At 46.9% G+C, this 16,840-nt stretch overlaps 1 protein-coding gene across 1 annotated transcript; it reads right to left on the reverse strand.

Moving 5' to 3' along the window:
* Positions 1 to 1,822: 1,822 nt before the first annotated feature.
* Positions 1,823 to 14,657, reverse strand: LOC118769371 (regulator of G-protein signaling 12-like). Its single transcript, XM_036516405.1, has 3 exons — positions 12,771 to 14,657; positions 2,811 to 2,930; positions 1,823 to 1,834 (listed from the first exon to the last, which is right to left on the reverse strand). Exons 1-3 carry the CDS (start codon positions 14,655 to 14,657, stop codon positions 1,823 to 1,825), a joined length of 2,019 nt encoding a protein of 672 aa, XP_036372298.1.
* Between the last annotated feature and the right edge of the window lie 2,183 nt (positions 14,658 to 16,840).

Raw genomic sequence — 16,840 nt, forward strand, 5'->3', positions numbered from 1 at the left:
GTGTGGTGGTCTGAGTTCGACTGGGATCACAATACTGTCTTCAAAATGATACCTTTCTTCTGCAACATGAGCTAAATATAATCTAGCTCTGCTCGACAGTAATGGTAATGCATTGCCTCCTTTTATGTTGTGTATTCAGCCCACATTCTGGATCTATGGGCAATTATTTTCCCCTGTCCCACTCCTTTTTGACTTAATGATAGGCTATGTGGCTAGTGTACAATTATCTAGACATATGATGAAAGTCTTCACTCAGACTTCCCATAACCCCTTGCTGCATGTGAGTCTGTCACCGCAGGGAATCTGTGAAAGCAGCTTGTTTCTGCTGTCTTTGACCTTGTTCCCCCTTTCTGTAGTCCTCCCCATTCCAAAACTAGAGGAACCTGGCTTCCCACATCACCCATCCATATACTTTCACCTTCACCTCTTTAAAGCACCTTTCTACAAAATGGCCTCTGTTGCAAATTTTCCATTCCTCACACAAATGTCCTCCCCTGATGCCCTATCTAAGCAATTAAATGCACAACGTCTTAACGCTTCCCTACACGTACATGTATAGGCTTTGACTCCTTAGCAGGTTCAATTCAATAATGCTTATTCAAGAAACATGCAGACAATTGTTACACGAGACTGAATCATACTGTAGAACAAATCAATAATCAGCAATGCCAGTGAACTGGAAGTGCACAAAAGGCACTATCAATCAATAAACGGTGTTCGTTCACAACTGACAGGATGAAATATAGCCACTGGATTCTGCCTGGCCCTCACTCAGGTATCAACACACTGACATACTTCCAGCATATAAAACGCACCTCAATGTTCCATGACTAGTTTATCATACTTTAACTGCTTACTTTACATATTTTCCACGCACAGGTGGATGAGACATTCGCTGACCCTGCTCTAGTGTACAACACAGGCTTCCCGCCTGGGCTTGAATACTACATACTTCTGGTCACACACCAAGGTCCCTCACCATTGCCATCGCTTACTGATGCCATTAACAGGCCTTTGGTTGAGAAAAAAAAACTCATGGGTTGTACACCTGCCTTGTCAAAATTACTCTGAAGATATTCTCAAACCAGTATTAAACGTGAAGTGCTATTCAATTCAGCAGGACACTTCTGCAAGCCCACAGTGATGCACAGCACACCAAACATGACTCACTTTCATCACTTTAGCAACAAAGTGCTGTGTCACTGCTGAAGGCTGAGGGCTTACAATTATAGGTTGTATCTAATTCTTTGGTCAAAAATGAGCCATTAATATAAGAATGTTCTCTTTCGCTTTATTAGGCTGAAAACCTGAAATCACTTTTTTATTGAATATTAAAATGCATGTACATGTACCAGCAAACAATTATGATGATTACGGGATTTCAAAACCGCAATGCTAATAAAACTACAGTTCCTGCGGAAGGAACCCTTACATTCTGTGCCACGACAGCGCAGACACGGACGAAAGCATCCGCCCTGCAAGGGAGATAAGACACTGTGCAAAGTGGGCAGGGCGCGCGCTGCATACCGCGGGCACGGATAAGCTGCCATCTTTGTGAGTAAACAGTCCTCTGACAAGATGGCTGAGCGGACCAGCGCCGAGCATGCCAAGGAGGACGCTAATTGGAGACTGTGTGAGTGCGCGCGTGTGTGTGTGGGAGAGTGTGTGTGTGTGTGTGCGTGTGTGCGTGTGTGTGTGCTCACGCACACGGAGGAGGTCCCGAAGCGCTGCTAATGAGGGAAATGTCAGCCCATTGCTCATCAGCTCTCATTAACGGGCCCGGCAGACACGGGAGCTCCGCTCCCACACAAAGCGCGCTCTGTCAGCGGCCACGCTGCGAGTGCAGGGCAGAAAAGGGTTCACGGGACCGGAAGGCAAAGGTAGCAGGAAAAAAAAAAAACCTCCGGCCTGTCACACCAGAGGACAGCACATGAATAATGTGTGAAACCAGAAAACAGGTCAGGCTAACAGCATACAGTAGCTACAGTAGCTGTGCTGGCTGGCATCCTGCATTTAAAAGTGAACCGACAGTAAATAAATCATAGAAAAAAAAAACAGAAACCGCACTACCCCCAACTGTATATCCAACATGCTCTTATTATATGCTTTCCTATCATTTCCTGTGTAATTATCGTAAAACAGTGCACTGAATGGCCAGCTAATTCAGATTTACCACAGCAAAGTAAGCTGAAATAAAACATACACATGAGTAAGCTGATATTAATGAGTTTAAAAGTTGCTGTTCTCATTCTTTCAGAAAAGCAGCTTGCTAACATCTACTCCTTTACAGTTATCAAAGCTCCAAGCGCAGTTAGCTTAGACATCAATCCTCGGCCAACCAGTAGTAATTAATCCAATTACCCATTGTTTGTGTTAGCAACTAAACTACGGAAACATCTAGCCCCGGTCTTATCCCAAGAGCAAAACATTTATATGTTCTTCGGACAATTTCCTCTGTCTGCCCTTCCCACAAAGACACACTTGTGTATGGAGACACATTTCATTCTACATACATTTTTTCCCCTCAGAAAACAGAAAAGACAGTCAGTCACGGTCTTTGATTGTGGCTGGATTTGGGTTTGTCTACACTGGCAGTCTAATAAAGCTACAAATGTAAAACTAACATTCCAAGAACACTAGGCTAGAAGCCATGTTCAAACTCACAGCCCCATTCAAAGACACTGAGGAGGGTGAACTATGGATAAGTTCCCATAGGACACTTTGATTCTGGCCAGTGACACCGTGTAACAGAGATATAGCACTAGGTAAAAATGAGTGTTTGGGCTCAATTCTTTGAAAGGGGTCCTTACCTCCAGGTCATCCAGGGAGCGGGCCAGACTGAGGCGTTTGGAGCGGCCGAAAGACCGCCTCCCGGAGGCGCGCTGGGGCAGGTGGGGGAAGCCCACGGCGATCCCCCGAAACCTGGAGCCCTGTCGGGGGAGGAAGACAGACACACATCATGTATTAACACCCCTGCTTCAACACCATCCGCCAGCACTGACAGGCATTACACAATTGGGTAGATTTGCCGGCACAGAGAGGCAGATCCTTTAATAAGACGCTGTGAGATTATCCTCTACAGCAGAGAGCACCCCTGGGTTAAGAGATTTCAGATGCACGGCTCCATTTCCCGCTCGCCAAACTCCAAACTCAGTACAGTTTTTTCGAATATGCTGCCCATACAGTGAAAAGTACGGGCAGCAGCGTGGCATAGTGATAAGAAGCAGGGCCTGTAACCAAAAGGTTGCTGGTTCGATTCCCCACTGGGGCACTGCTGTTGTACCCGTGGGCAAGGTACGTAACCTAAAATTGCCTCAGTAAATATCCAGCTATATAAATGGATAACGTGTAAAACTGTAACCTGAATAAGACTGTCTGCTAAATGACAATAACGTAATGCAAAATAGTGCATAGAGCCTTCTGCACAATGGAACTTACTTTACGTGTTTCAAAGCATTTTTTTCCCTCATGTTCAAATGTACTGATGCTCACACCCCGGCTGAATTTAACTGCAAAGCTTGCACTGGGGTGAAAAGAGACACCTAAACAAGCTTACAAACCTACTCTGTCAGAAGCCCAGCAACTTCAATGATGGCGCAGGCTTCAAATTTCAGGCCAAGGATAAAAGAATTTGGAGTAATTACCATGGTACCGTGTGTGGTGCTACCATGTAATTTGCCCTGCTTCCTGCACAAAACATCTTCTGTCAGAACCAATCAATTGCCTAAAAACAGATCTAATTACAGATAAATAACAAAACACCTCATTTTTTTAAATCTACTGATTCCAGCCACCTATCTTCTCCATGTTAGTTGAGCATTAGTGAGCCTTTTTGAAACAGACTCCAGACATTCCAGTCAACTTCCATTAAACGTGTAATTTCATACACCAGACCCAGGGGTCTCTACAATTCATCTCCAAAACTCTACTGCCGGCTGACAGAAAGTGCTATATAAACAGAAAATGAGAGTTACATTTCCCATTTTGATATGGGGAAACAGCTGCCAATTACAGTTTTAGTTGTTGCTCCTTTTACAGAACCGCAGCTGAAGTTATCCGATTTATACTTCAGCGTTATACACTATACTACAGCAATTCACATCTTTAGCTACATGAACATATTCAACTCAGCCCTGAGAGACAGTCTATTTAGGACTTTTCCCTGAGGGCCAGGGGTACGAGTTCAAATCCCTGATGGCAAATCAGTTCCCTTGAATGAACGTTACAGGGATTACCAGGAAGATACAGAAAAAGGGTTTGTCACTTTGGATAACAGACTCCATCAAAACTGTGAAATACTTCTGGGAACTTTCCAATGGCCATTTATTTTTGACTCCTTCAAGGAAAACAAGTTACACAAGTCAACTTCGGTACGGTCACTTTAAGATTCAGAGAAAAAGAACCAGAAATCCTCATGTAAAACTCTTTCCAAATATCAGTGCGCTGAATCATTCGCCATACCCAACGCTGTTATCTGCCCTCTCTACCATGTAGAGTATTTTTGTAAGTTAACTGACTGTTATCTTCTGAGAATGTAACCAAGGGCCGTTCAACATGCAGATACACGCGCACATTCTTCCTGGTTTGCTCAGTTATTCCAAACAATCTCACATTCTACAGCTTGGAGAGCCCTGTACGTGCGTGAATAAAATTTATCTGAAAGTAAACCATTGCCTCTACAGGACTTGCGTTTTAGCATGGAGAAAACTTCAGCTGCAACCATTTGGGAAGACATATATTCAAACTGTCAGACAAGGAGTACCACAAAGTCTTTTTAAATTTACTGAAACAAACTGGTGGAAGAGAAGAAATCTGAGGCGAAATCAGAGCAAAGTGACTGTATGGAGGAGCAGCAGCACACGCAGTATACTTCGCTCAGACAGAACCCTGGCTTGGACGGGAAGATGGCGTTCTGTGGTGCGCGTGCAGGCAGAGCGTGGGTTACAGTGAGCTGGCCGAATCGCACGGCACTGCGCGGCGGACGCGTGCCACGGGTCTGGCATTTCTCGTCTCCGTGCCCCACGGTAATCAGATGCTCGTCAGCGTTGCCTGGATACGGGGGGGGGGGGGGGGGGGGGGGTGGGGGGGGGAGGATGCGGCCGTTGCTGGCTGCTCACGTATCCCAGCTCCCTCGGGGGTGCCCCAGCGGGCTGCGCTTGCGGTTTGACCTCTTCGTCACCGGCTCGCTACCCGGCTCCGTGCCACACACTACAGCGCCACGCTGCTCAGGGGACAACACAGAGCCGAGGGAGAATCCACACCTAAGCTCTGCTCTAGCTCAAGGACTTGCCTTGCCACTGCCTGCACATCAACCAAAGCCCTGTTACTCCCAGAAACCTCATTTTAAAATCACTTGGTTTAAATATGTTAAACCGAGGAGCAGACCCATGCGGCCTGCCTTACTGGCTTAGGCTTGGTTCTTATGTGGCATGACTGCAAGGCCAGTCCTGGTCTCCAGCTCACCGCCTCCACACCACCCTTGAGTACTCCCATCCTTTGTGGCTTGAGATCAGGGCTGAGCGATGAGGCCACATAAAAGTGTTTTGAACAGGGTGCATATCTTTGACATTACCCCCTCTTTTTCCAAAGGCTTTGGCACAGTCTATATCATCAGAGGTTTTAACCACCAAAAAAGCTGTTCAACTGCAAAATTTTGTCTTCCTGTTGTTTTAATTTCTAAAAATCTGGCAACCCAGTAGCGTAATCAGTAATGCTTCATGTAGCTTCTGGAGTAGTATATTAAGAAAACGTCTGCACTATGGATTGGCCAAAAACCACAGTATCAATCAGGAACAAGGTGCTAATGAGATGTCCCTACACTCTAAGCCCAGTGCAGGCGTAATATTTGCCTTATGTCTTGGTTCTGCCACTACTTTAAAACAGTGGACTGAAAAATGACTGTACACCAAGAATTTGGATACTAAACCCGAGGCCTACACACGTAATCTTCTTGATCGCATGGGTCTAGTCTGTTGGTAACACAGATACTTCAACAGCATCTTAAGCCTATTTTGAAATGCATGTCACCATGTACTGGGATACAGCCATGCCCGGTCTTCGGAGTGTTCAAACGTCCGCTAAAGAGGGGGTACACCAGGGTGTGGCTCAGACACTGTGCCGCTCGTTTCGGGGGGCTGACTTGGCCCATGGTCACTGCTTCACCTCTGAAGTCGGGGCGTGATTATTTGCCATTTTAAAACCGCCCCGGGCCCTGCCAGCATATCTGAAGATCAGCCCAGCCTCTCTCCTTCTCAGAAACAGATCCTTCCTGTTTACAGCAGGCCGGTGGGTGGGACGGGAGGATGCCAACGCATGGCGGCCCGGCGGGAACGCCGCGGAAGGCCGCGCTCAGCGTCCGTGCGCCGCTACGCAGACCCAGCGGACGCTCCATCCTCAGGGGCGGATGCCTGCTCCGTGCGCCGGGCTGCGCTAACGCTGTACGCGGTCAGCAGGGCGGCTTCCCTCCCCCCCTCCCCCTCCGCTCCGCTCCCCTCCAAACCACAACACATGTCTCAGCTCCAATCACAGCAAGGAATTTACTTTTCAGCATTTTACACACGGCCCTTTCCAGAACATTTAAGCGGGACCTGGAGAAGCAATACCGCGGAGTCAACTTTGAGATTGTATATATTTCAGAAACAGACTTTATAAACAAACACTGTTACACAGTGAACGCTGAACAGTTTTCCTTCCAGCACTTAGTTTTACAAAGATTTGCAGTCTATGTTTTTATGTCAACATAATTAACTGTATTAATTCTAGTTAACTGTATTAACATTACTGAACTAAATGTCACTATCCATGCCTTAACTCTAATGCATACAAAGCTATTTATAACCAATAAATTCCTTGCACTACAATGTGGGTTGAAAAAAAAAAAACTGGCATTCATTTAAAGGCTATCTGATCCTGCACAATTTGGACAACAAAATAGAGACACCTAGTGGCCATGGAGAAGCATGACATAACATGGTGTCTGTGTGTGTATGTATATGAGTGTGTGCGGGCTAAAAATATCAACCGATACTTAGTTTAATAAATTAACAAAATGTGACTGCTCTGGGTCAACATCTACGCATTTCTTCACAAATCCAATTTGGCCCTCTGACTTTCATGTGCACATTGTGACAATGTGACACTGGATCTGAAAGCCTTCATTCTTCCTTTGAGGACGTCATGGAGAGTGCATCTGAGGGAAGTGACGGTGACCCCGGTGTGCCCCGTGGGTCACCGCGCACAGGGTGTGGCGATGACAGCCAGACACGCGTATGCACGGACATGTGTGCTCGTGTGTGTGTGTGTATGTGTGTGTGAGTGTGCGTGTGTATGCACCTGGGGCGTATCCCTCACAGAGCGCCAGCTACAGAAGGCCACTGGCAAACAGCCGAGGGCTCATAAGGCCTGGCCGAGATGCTGGCCCAAAACATGTTGGTTTTATAAACTCTAGTAAACTATAACATCATCTGTTCCCTCAGAGAGGCTAAGCCTGAGTGCTGCTGAACTACATGGTAGACAACACCTCTGTACACAAACAAAACCACATGAGGGACAGGCACTAACAGCTTGATTCAAGCTGTTAATGAAAACTATTTTATAGCAATACTGACAATGTGAATGACTAAAAAATCATTAGTAGTGCTTACTCATCTGTAGCGTTAGGAATAGCAACAGTAGTAGCTTAAAAACACAGTAACAGCAGAATTAGCATTAACAGATCCAGGCTAGCTTACAATACACAAGGCAGTTAAATTGCAGTATAAAATCTTGCGCTAAACACATCTAGCCACATGACAACCAAACGACCTAAAAAAATAAAAACGTAACCAAGGTGCAATGACATAAATACAGCTAATATGACTAATATGAATAAAGAACAATTTCTGTGACTTCTGACCTCCGAAAAAAAAATCAAGGTAAAAAAGACAGTAGTGAAACTGCAAGATAAAGGATTCAGACATTATCACAGTTAATGATGTTACCACCATCAAAACTGGAAAGATAATAGCCATATGGGATCATTCTTCTGATAAACAAGGTGATTTGAGCTGAGGCCCAAAGTGTAGCATGACAGTGAAATATATAGCAAGTGGAATGATTAACTGCTAAGGGTATTGCATCTGGCATAGGGTTTGCGTGTCACTTCTACCTCAGAGGTAATGAATGCGATTTTTTTTCCAGGTGACAAATTCATACTAAATCTCTTGATGCAAGGTGCAAAAGAAAGGTTCACTGAAGGGCCTTTTCTGCAAATACTCAATAAATCTGCATGTAACACAATCACTCACAATAATATGTATAATGAGAAAATATGAACTGGAGGCTGATGCAAATGAAATGCGCTCCCACTTTGAAGCAGCTCGCACAGACTGCATGTTGACAATGTGATGAAGTCATATCCTTATGTTAACTCCATTTCTCCTCGCAATCATTTTTAATATGTCACGGGCTTACCTCTGAGCCAGGGTGAGTGTCCATGGCAACTGTATTTACTCTCAGAGTGTGTCGACATGCCAGAGAGATGGCGTTTGGAAAATGTGCATCTCCTGTGATGAGAAACTCATCCATCAAACCATGTTTGTTTTACTACCCGCCCCTTTGAAATGAAACTCAGTTTAGGCACTGGGCACCACCCTGGTTTCCCAGCTAAAATACAGCAGACAGGTAAACGTCTCCTCTTTAACCCAGATTCTGCACAGAGCCCCCCCCCCCTCCCTTGCAGAGGCAACACTAAAGCTGACTTCAGTTTAGTGAAAGCGGTGAGTCAGACACCCAAAGCCTCGCCTCCACACACCTCACAGGTCTCCACGTTGCCATGGAGATCAGGGGGGTCTCCCACAAAGAGCTGGTCAGTGACTGGCCGGCAGGGTAGCGCCAAACAAATGATGCCGTTCCTGTGGAATCTGAGAGGCGTGTCAGCAGTAACGCTGGACAAGACAGCTCAGCAAACAGACACCTGACGCACTTAATGGGTATCCAACGCACAGATTGACCATTTAGTCTGAAAAATCGGAGAAATCATTTGGCGTGTGTGAAAGTGAATGAGTACCACGGTTCCACGGTTTGAGACAAGAGCCAAGCAGCGTGCATGCAGCGCGTGCATTCCCCTGCAAATCCTCCCAGACCTGACCCCAAACAGTCCTCTTCACTCTTCAAAGGGTACATCACTTTCAGTGCTGCTAAACATAAAACAGCACTGATGTACCTGTAAACACTTCACCCTGCTGACTCCTGTGACCATAAAAAAACAGCAAAGGACAGGTGTTAAAGGCGCCTACAGTTCCTCTCTATCGAATACCATTTCATGTGTTCCACTGGAGACTGCGATTCACTTGGCAGATCTCTGCAAGCAATGGAAATTAAGTTTTGGAAAGCAAATAAGATTTTTAAATAAAGTAAACCTTGGATAAAGTGTTCGGCTGGACACGCCTAGCTCACCCTACACAGATGGCCCTTAAAATGCTGATCGGCTCTGGTATGTCTAACCAAACACTGTCTCTTGGTTCTCTTGTTTCACAGAGCAGCCCTAGACGCAGCTTTCAGACCACTTTCAGCCACTCCCACATGACGTAACACAAAGGAACCCCCAAAGACTGCGAAACCATAGATTCTGCTTCAGTGGCCTCCCGGGACGCAGTGCACCACAATACAGACTTCTGTGGGCCTTTGCTAGGGAGGACTCCTGTAGAATGGACAGCAGTCATGACAGAGTCACAAGCCAGCTCCCACAACGCATTGCAGCATTGCATCAGATGGACTGACGGTTCTGTGATATCGTTCTTCACATCAGCCACGGCATTGGACACTCATCTGGAGTGCCTCACCACATCAAACCAGGGTTCATTCTTACAAAGGGGGAAAGTGGAGCAATACAACCGATCAGCATAACTGTATTGTGACACCATCCTAAAATATAGTCAACTGAAGTGGTTTTGCTCATGCTGAACAGTCCGGAGCTGCCTATGTATCTTCTGTGAATACACCTAAATAATACTTTGTCTGGGGTTTAGCAAAACTGCACTTAACATTTTGCAGATAGGGAAGATAACATTGTTAACATTTTGGTGCACGTTCTTGCAACAATGCTGTTTTTCCTGAACAACCCTCTGTAATCTTTATTTAGACTCATTTCATTTCCTCATATTGTTTACGCTGTGTGGGTTTCTGGGTTCTTGCATTACAGGAAAAGAAAACTTCAGAGTAAACTGTGGATTACCGGCTGGGTTTAATGAATATTCAATACGCTTCACAGAATGGTATCACCGATTCTAAAATTCCTGATTTTACGCACAGAGAGCCCCATCTGAATATTTGACAATGGATGCCGCCGCAAATCAGAACATCAGAATGCTGACCGTTCCCACCGTCTGGACATAAAATGTTGCATCTTGATTCTTAAAGCAGAGCCCCTGGTGTTGGAAGGCCAGTGTCTGCAGGCTTTTGGTCCAGCCGAGCACTTAACCGCTTGACTGCACTCCTCATTGATTCACTCACTGATCCAACCGTCGTTCCCTCCCCAGATCTCAGAGTGTCAGTGATTTAGAGAGGTGAGAGTGATACATGGTGGACTGCTGGCCAATATCTGCCAGACTCAAAGATCAATGGTTAACAAAGAGCACTGTGGGGGCACTTCAGAATGTCAGCTCTGAAAAGGATGCAGCTGCCTTCTCCCATATAGTACACTGAACTGAGGAGAGGTGGACGCAACAGCAACACTCGAATGAACCTGAAGCTTCACGCACGCATAAGAATGGAAGCAGCCATCCACTGAGCACCTGTACTCACTACTGAAGGTGTGTCAGGGCAATTGCTCCTGTCTTGGAATCAAATGGTGTTGGAAGTTTGTTGGAGTCTGACCAAATTTAAACAGGGATCTCAACTTGCTGGTAGCGGATTAACCCAAATAGCCGATTGGCTTTTTAAACCCCCGCATCCATGCCAAGTTACCACCGCAAATCAGGGGGATATGGTTTCAGCAGATCTACCTGTTGCATGAGGGTGCTTTTAAAACATGCTTTCCTCTAATCCAAATTCAGGCTTTCTTTTCTTGCAAGAGCTATTTTTAAATGACAGACTGTGGTGAAAACAGGAAATTACCTACGCGTAAACAGGACAACTCAGGAAATTGAGTATTTACTTCAGATAACAGGAAATAAAAAGTCTTAATCAGGACAGGATACTGAGGTCTACCCCATCCTATATAAGCAATCTACATATACTGCTTATATGTATTCAGGAAAGATAACAAACAATAAAAATAATCATCAGGTTATATTGAGGGTCAGCTCTGAAAGGAAATGCAAGAGCATAAATCCTGTGTGACTAAAGGAAAGCCAAAGTAAAAAAAAAAATAAATAAAAAAACAAAGACAAGGTCAGGATAGTTGCCTTTCGTGGTGTGTAGATGGCTTACTGTTAAATAATGAATGCTGTGTCTGTTACGGGAGCAAGAGGAGAAGAGAAGCCACGTCTTTCATGGAGGAGCAGGAAAAGGATGACGTGCGGCTCCGTGGCCTCGTGTCCTTAATCCACCTTTTTCAGCTAATTCGCTCGGAAAGAGCAATTCTGGTAATGAAGTCAAAGGCAAACTCTGGAGCAGTTCAAACGCAGGGCAATGGCGAGCGCACTCCACTCGTCTGCACCACTTTAGCCAGACGTTATGCCTCTGCTCGCGGTGTTGCCCTGGCAACAATCGCACGCACCGCCGACACAAACCCTAATACAGCTGTCGGCGTGTCATCATTAAAACATATCCAAAAAAGGGGAGATAAAGATCTCGCACATTTCTCACCAAATTTATTCTATCCTTAATGGTACAATGCTCGACAGCAGGCTGTTTCTTATTAGGGTAAAAGAACATAAAGCCACTTGATGGCTGTAGTTAAGACCTTCTCTTACACACATTTCTGCATGAACGCCCCTGGCACTGCGTCGTTCAGTGCGGTCGCCTCATGTCCAAGGATTTCTTGAAATGACAAAGAGGTAGAAATGAAGTAGTGACAGAAATGTCACCTCCACCCAGTGAGAAGATGGAAATTTCCACTGCTTAACTACCGCAAGGGTCCTGTCTCCCATCCAGCCCCGTTCCAGTCATTGGTGGGACTGCTTTAACATATTCTCTCCCGAAATGGAGAATAACCGTCACAGCCGAAGGGCAACGTGATTTCAGAACAGAGCTACATAATCGGGATGAAAAACAGACACGAAATTAGTGAAAACTATGTTTTCTCCCTTTTCGGTAACCGATGTACAGCTGCAACTAAAGTGAGAAAGACCAGGACATACTCGTAGTTGCAGAACTGCTCAGGATATGACAATTATGGTCGTTCTGAATATGATTATATCCATTTTTGTAGATTGGAGGCTGTGCAAAATTCGCTATCCTAATCTTGCAGATGGTCTTCAGTCACAAAAAGCTGATTTAAGAATAAGCTGCAGCTCAAATAACAGGCGCTGAGCAAAATGTCTTCTTATTTCTAATTCAGCCCAGTCTCTCCCTTTGTCGACTACACATAATTATAAAATGACTCAAGCAAATAATTAAAAATGCATTAAGACATCTCAATCTGGTTATTCCAGAGCTCCGGTAGTAAGATTTGTACAGTATAAGATGGATACGAGAACAATTAACCGCTCAACCAAACTGTTAAGCAGGAACCTGAGTTTTAAAGCAACTGCATATTTTTGCCGTAGGGAAAAACCTAAGTGTTAGGCAAGCAGGACCGACCTGCAGAAGATTTCACCGAAGGGCATGACAGAGTTAAAAACTCCTACCTTCTTGTCGCCGTCTTTGCTCTGTTTCCCATTCAGCTGCTCTCTGAACGCCTTGTCGGCTCCGAACAGCTTCTTGGCCCACTCGTCCTTCTGAGAGCTGAGCCTGGAGGGCTGGGCTATCTCCCCCGCCGCCCGGTATCTGTCGGCGGGGATCTTGCTCATGGGGGGAGGCAGGGTGCTGCAGTTGGCGCTGGACCAGCCGTCGGTGGACTCGGCGTAGGACTCCTGGTCGCTGCTGCGGCCGTGCCGCCAGTCTCGCAGGACGTGCACCGGGAGCCAGCGCTGCCCTCCGCCGTGGGCGGCCCCGGCCCCGCCCACGCCCGCCTTCTTGCCGTGAGGGTAGTGCGTCCGGGGGGGCGGGGCAGGGGGCTCCATCCTGGCAGAGGCACCCAGATGCCTGCCAATGAGCTGCGGGGGATCGGGGTGGGGCAGCTCCGAGAGGTGGTACTTCCCCTCCTGCTCGTAGCGGTAGCCGTTGCGGTGGGGCGGGGCCTGCCCGGGGTTCCTGGCCTGGGGGTTTTCCCACAGGCCGTTGGGAATGTGCCGGGCGGGGTTGCTCCCCAGGTCGACCAGCAGGACCCTGTTGCTCTTCTCCTCGGGGAGGAAGTTCCCGATGCCGCTGTCGCTGTTGCTGCTGGTGCTGTTGTTCTGCTGGGCGTCCATGTCCCCGTCCAGGAAAGCCCTGGCTCTCATCCCTTCGATGGACTCCCCCATGTCGCGGTAGAGCACAGACACGAACTGTAGCAACGGCTGTGACGTCGGGGGGAACTCCAGACAGCCGTTCGTGTCCGGGTCGGGGGTGCACTCGAAACTAAAGCGCCGGGCGATGCCCTGGTGGACCTTGTGGTGACAGAGCTCGGGGTCCACGATGAAGACGTGGCAGGAGGTCCTCAGACCGCCCTCCTCTTCTTTGGCCCGGCTGCGGTCATCCGTAACCTGCATGGTGACCAGACCGAAGAACCTCCTGTCGTCCGGGCACACGGCGCTGAACGCCAGCTTCTCGGCGGGGTAGGTGGCGAGGACGGCGCCCTTGTCGTTGCAGAGCCGAACGGAGTCGTGCATTATCTTCATCATCACCAGCGAGTGGATCTTCTGCTCCGCCCTCAGGCGCCTCATGCAGCCGCGGATGGCCTGCAGGCTGTCGTTCTCCAGGTTGGCGCTGGTGGAGGCCAGCTCGATCGAGCCCAGGTAGCCCACGATCATCCCCACGTTCAGGATGCTGGCGTCCATCGTAAAATCGTCCTGGGTTTCAAACACGTCCACGAACACGGAGTCGTCGTGCAGAACTTTGGTCATCTCTTCCTCCGACAGCAGGTCGGGGTTGCTGCGCGCGCTGCTGTTCCTGGCCCTGTAGAAGTCGGGCTCCGACAGCGGCCTCGGCTTCACGGCGGCCGCTTTCTCCGAGCTGCTGGAGGAGTGGCTGGAATTCTCGAAGATCATGTTAAAAATGCCGCCCGACTGCATTTCCGCCACGACCCGCTCCGCCCGGTTGATCCCCAGCGTTTTGGAGTCCATCTTGGGCTTGAGCCAGTGGCTCTTGGCGTCGTGGAGCCCGAGCTCCTCGTCGCTCGAGCACGAGTCCAGGTGGCCGCTGCCCTCGGCGATCACCAGGTGCAGCACCCCCGAGCACCGGCCGATGAGCTTCACCACGTCCTCGTGTGAAGCCTTGGAAACGTTGGTGTCGTTGACGCTCAGGATCTGGTCCCCCGCCCGCAGCCCAACGTAGTCGGCGGGGCTGCCCTTCAGCACACAGCTCAACACGCACGGGGCCTGGCCGGACAGGGTGAAACCGTACCCAGCCCTCCCCCGCGCCACCTCCACGCCCCTCACCCGCCCGCAGGGCTGCAGAGCCATACGCCTCTTTGCCGTCTCCGCCTGCCTGAACATTTTTTCGTTTCCTCCCCCTCTTGGGTTTTCTCGAGGACTCCAGAAATGCAGAGCGAGAGGACTAAATGTAGCACGGGGGTGAGAGCGCTGCTTAGCGTTGACACCGCTGTGGCAAAATCATCGCCGTGTCACCCTCTGGACTTCTCAGAGCACCTTCAGAAGGAAGAAACAAATTTAAACCTGCTGAACGATTGATTCAAAAGGCCTTAAATTTAATGCTTACGGCACACAATAAAAAGTCATATGTAAATAATATATATATAATATTACAGAATCCCTTTTTGAAAAGTACAGTGCCAGCATAACAGTGCCTTTGGATTAATAAAAAATAAAAAGAATATTTTTGAATACTGAAAAATAAATACATTAATTCTCAATAAATATCAAAGACCACTGATATACAGGCACACATTAATTTCAGAATCTCTAGATAGCATCATTCATGGAGTTAAAACCTAGAAAGTCCTCTTTCCCCGAAAAATACAAAAACGAGACAAAATATTAAAAAAAAAAAAAAACAAGCATCGACCTATCATTCCGTCAAATAAAATGCAAACACAATATATAATGTGTTAATGGACCAACATCACTAAACCTGATGCAGCGTGAAAGGTATTGCAGCTATTGGAACAAAGCGAAGTATATTTGCAGAGTTCTAACGTTGCAGCAAAACGTCACACGAACCACTCCGCACCTGTTCAGGGCGGGGTTACGCCCATATTCTCCAATGGAAAAAGGTTTTCATTCGAAATTTGAAGCGCTTAACTAATCATAGCACACCTTTGCACAGGTAGAAAGTCAGATATCTAGCGAGCGCAATAAGGCTGTGCGAAAACACGAAATTGATCACCTATCTATCAAGCGGGTTGTCAACACTGCCACAGTTAGTTAGCTAACTACGAGTACAACAGTTAGTTATAGCGAGATAGCCAAGTTAGCTAGCTATGTAGTACAGGAAAGCAGCCAGAGACGGATACGTACCATAACTGGCTAACGCTACCTCACATTATCTAATTTAGTAGCTAACATTTTGTTCAATGATCTATGCCAGGGTCGACTTGCCAAGCTAACGTTAGCTAGCTTTTACTGAATAGCTCAGGATTCAACGGGTAGTAGTTAGCTGGCCATACTAAACGTTGCCTTGCTTTCCAGTCTCAGTGAAACGAATAACAGAGTAGGTGATACCCAGCTAGCAAATGAACGACCACAAATTGCATAATTCTCCATGTAAGCAAACCTATTAGTCTCCCTGTGTATATAATTACATCTGAACTCACGTCTGTTATGTTGTCTCGCTTCCGAAACTCCTTTTATACCATTTTGTTAACTTTCTCTTTTCTCCTCCCGCTAGCAAGTTGATAACTCGGGGAAAAGTCACCCAATCTTGTCGACTCCAGTGCCCGCCTCCATTTTCCTCATTGTTGGGATGTCAACCTACTGTAACCATGACACCGAGAAAGTCCGCACACTTGCTGTATCTCATTCGCTCTAAGAGTTTTCAATCATTCTACATATTCCGTAAAGTTGTTTGCCATGTCAAACTGACCATTAGCTAGCCAAGTTAGAAAGACTGGAACACATATTCCACAGGTGTTTGGATTTCATAGCGTTAGTCAGCTCGTAAACTAGTTGGAGATGCATCACTTCGCTGGTAGCTAGCATGACAACTAGCTGTCTCAAAACGTTAAAAACAGTGCCCAGCTAACGTTAGCTGACTGGTCATATTGAATGTTTGGCGATTGATTTCATTGATGTGGCAGAGAAACTAGTTGGCTAGCGAGATAGCAGGCGATGTCGTTTCCATTCACACAGCAGAATGTTGCAATCATGCTTAATTGCTGCTATCTTATGATGCTCAATATACTGACGTTAGCAAGGTGTACGTTAACCTTCGCTAACTTTAGAGCTGCAGATGACTGAAACTTTTTTCTTTTTAGTTTCAGTGGCGTACCTACACATACAAGTTATTTAGTCGGTCGACTATTTTTAATTTCAACAAGTTAGCTAGATTACATTTACCTAGTCTATATGGGAGACTAGTTAACGACATGTAACACAGCAAGACAGCTAGCCGTAACAGATCCAACCGTAAACAAATTAACTTTGCCAGTCAAAAGCTAACGTTTGCTAGCTTGGAAGCTGATTTTTAATATTAGCAATTTGGCTAACTAGCCTCGAACAGG

The sequence above is a fragment of the Megalops cyprinoides genome, chromosome 22 (genome assembly GCF_013368585.1).
Source record: "Megalops cyprinoides isolate fMegCyp1 chromosome 22, fMegCyp1.pri, whole genome shotgun sequence".
NCBI lineage: Eukaryota > Metazoa > Chordata > Actinopteri > Elopiformes > Megalopidae > Megalops > Megalops cyprinoides.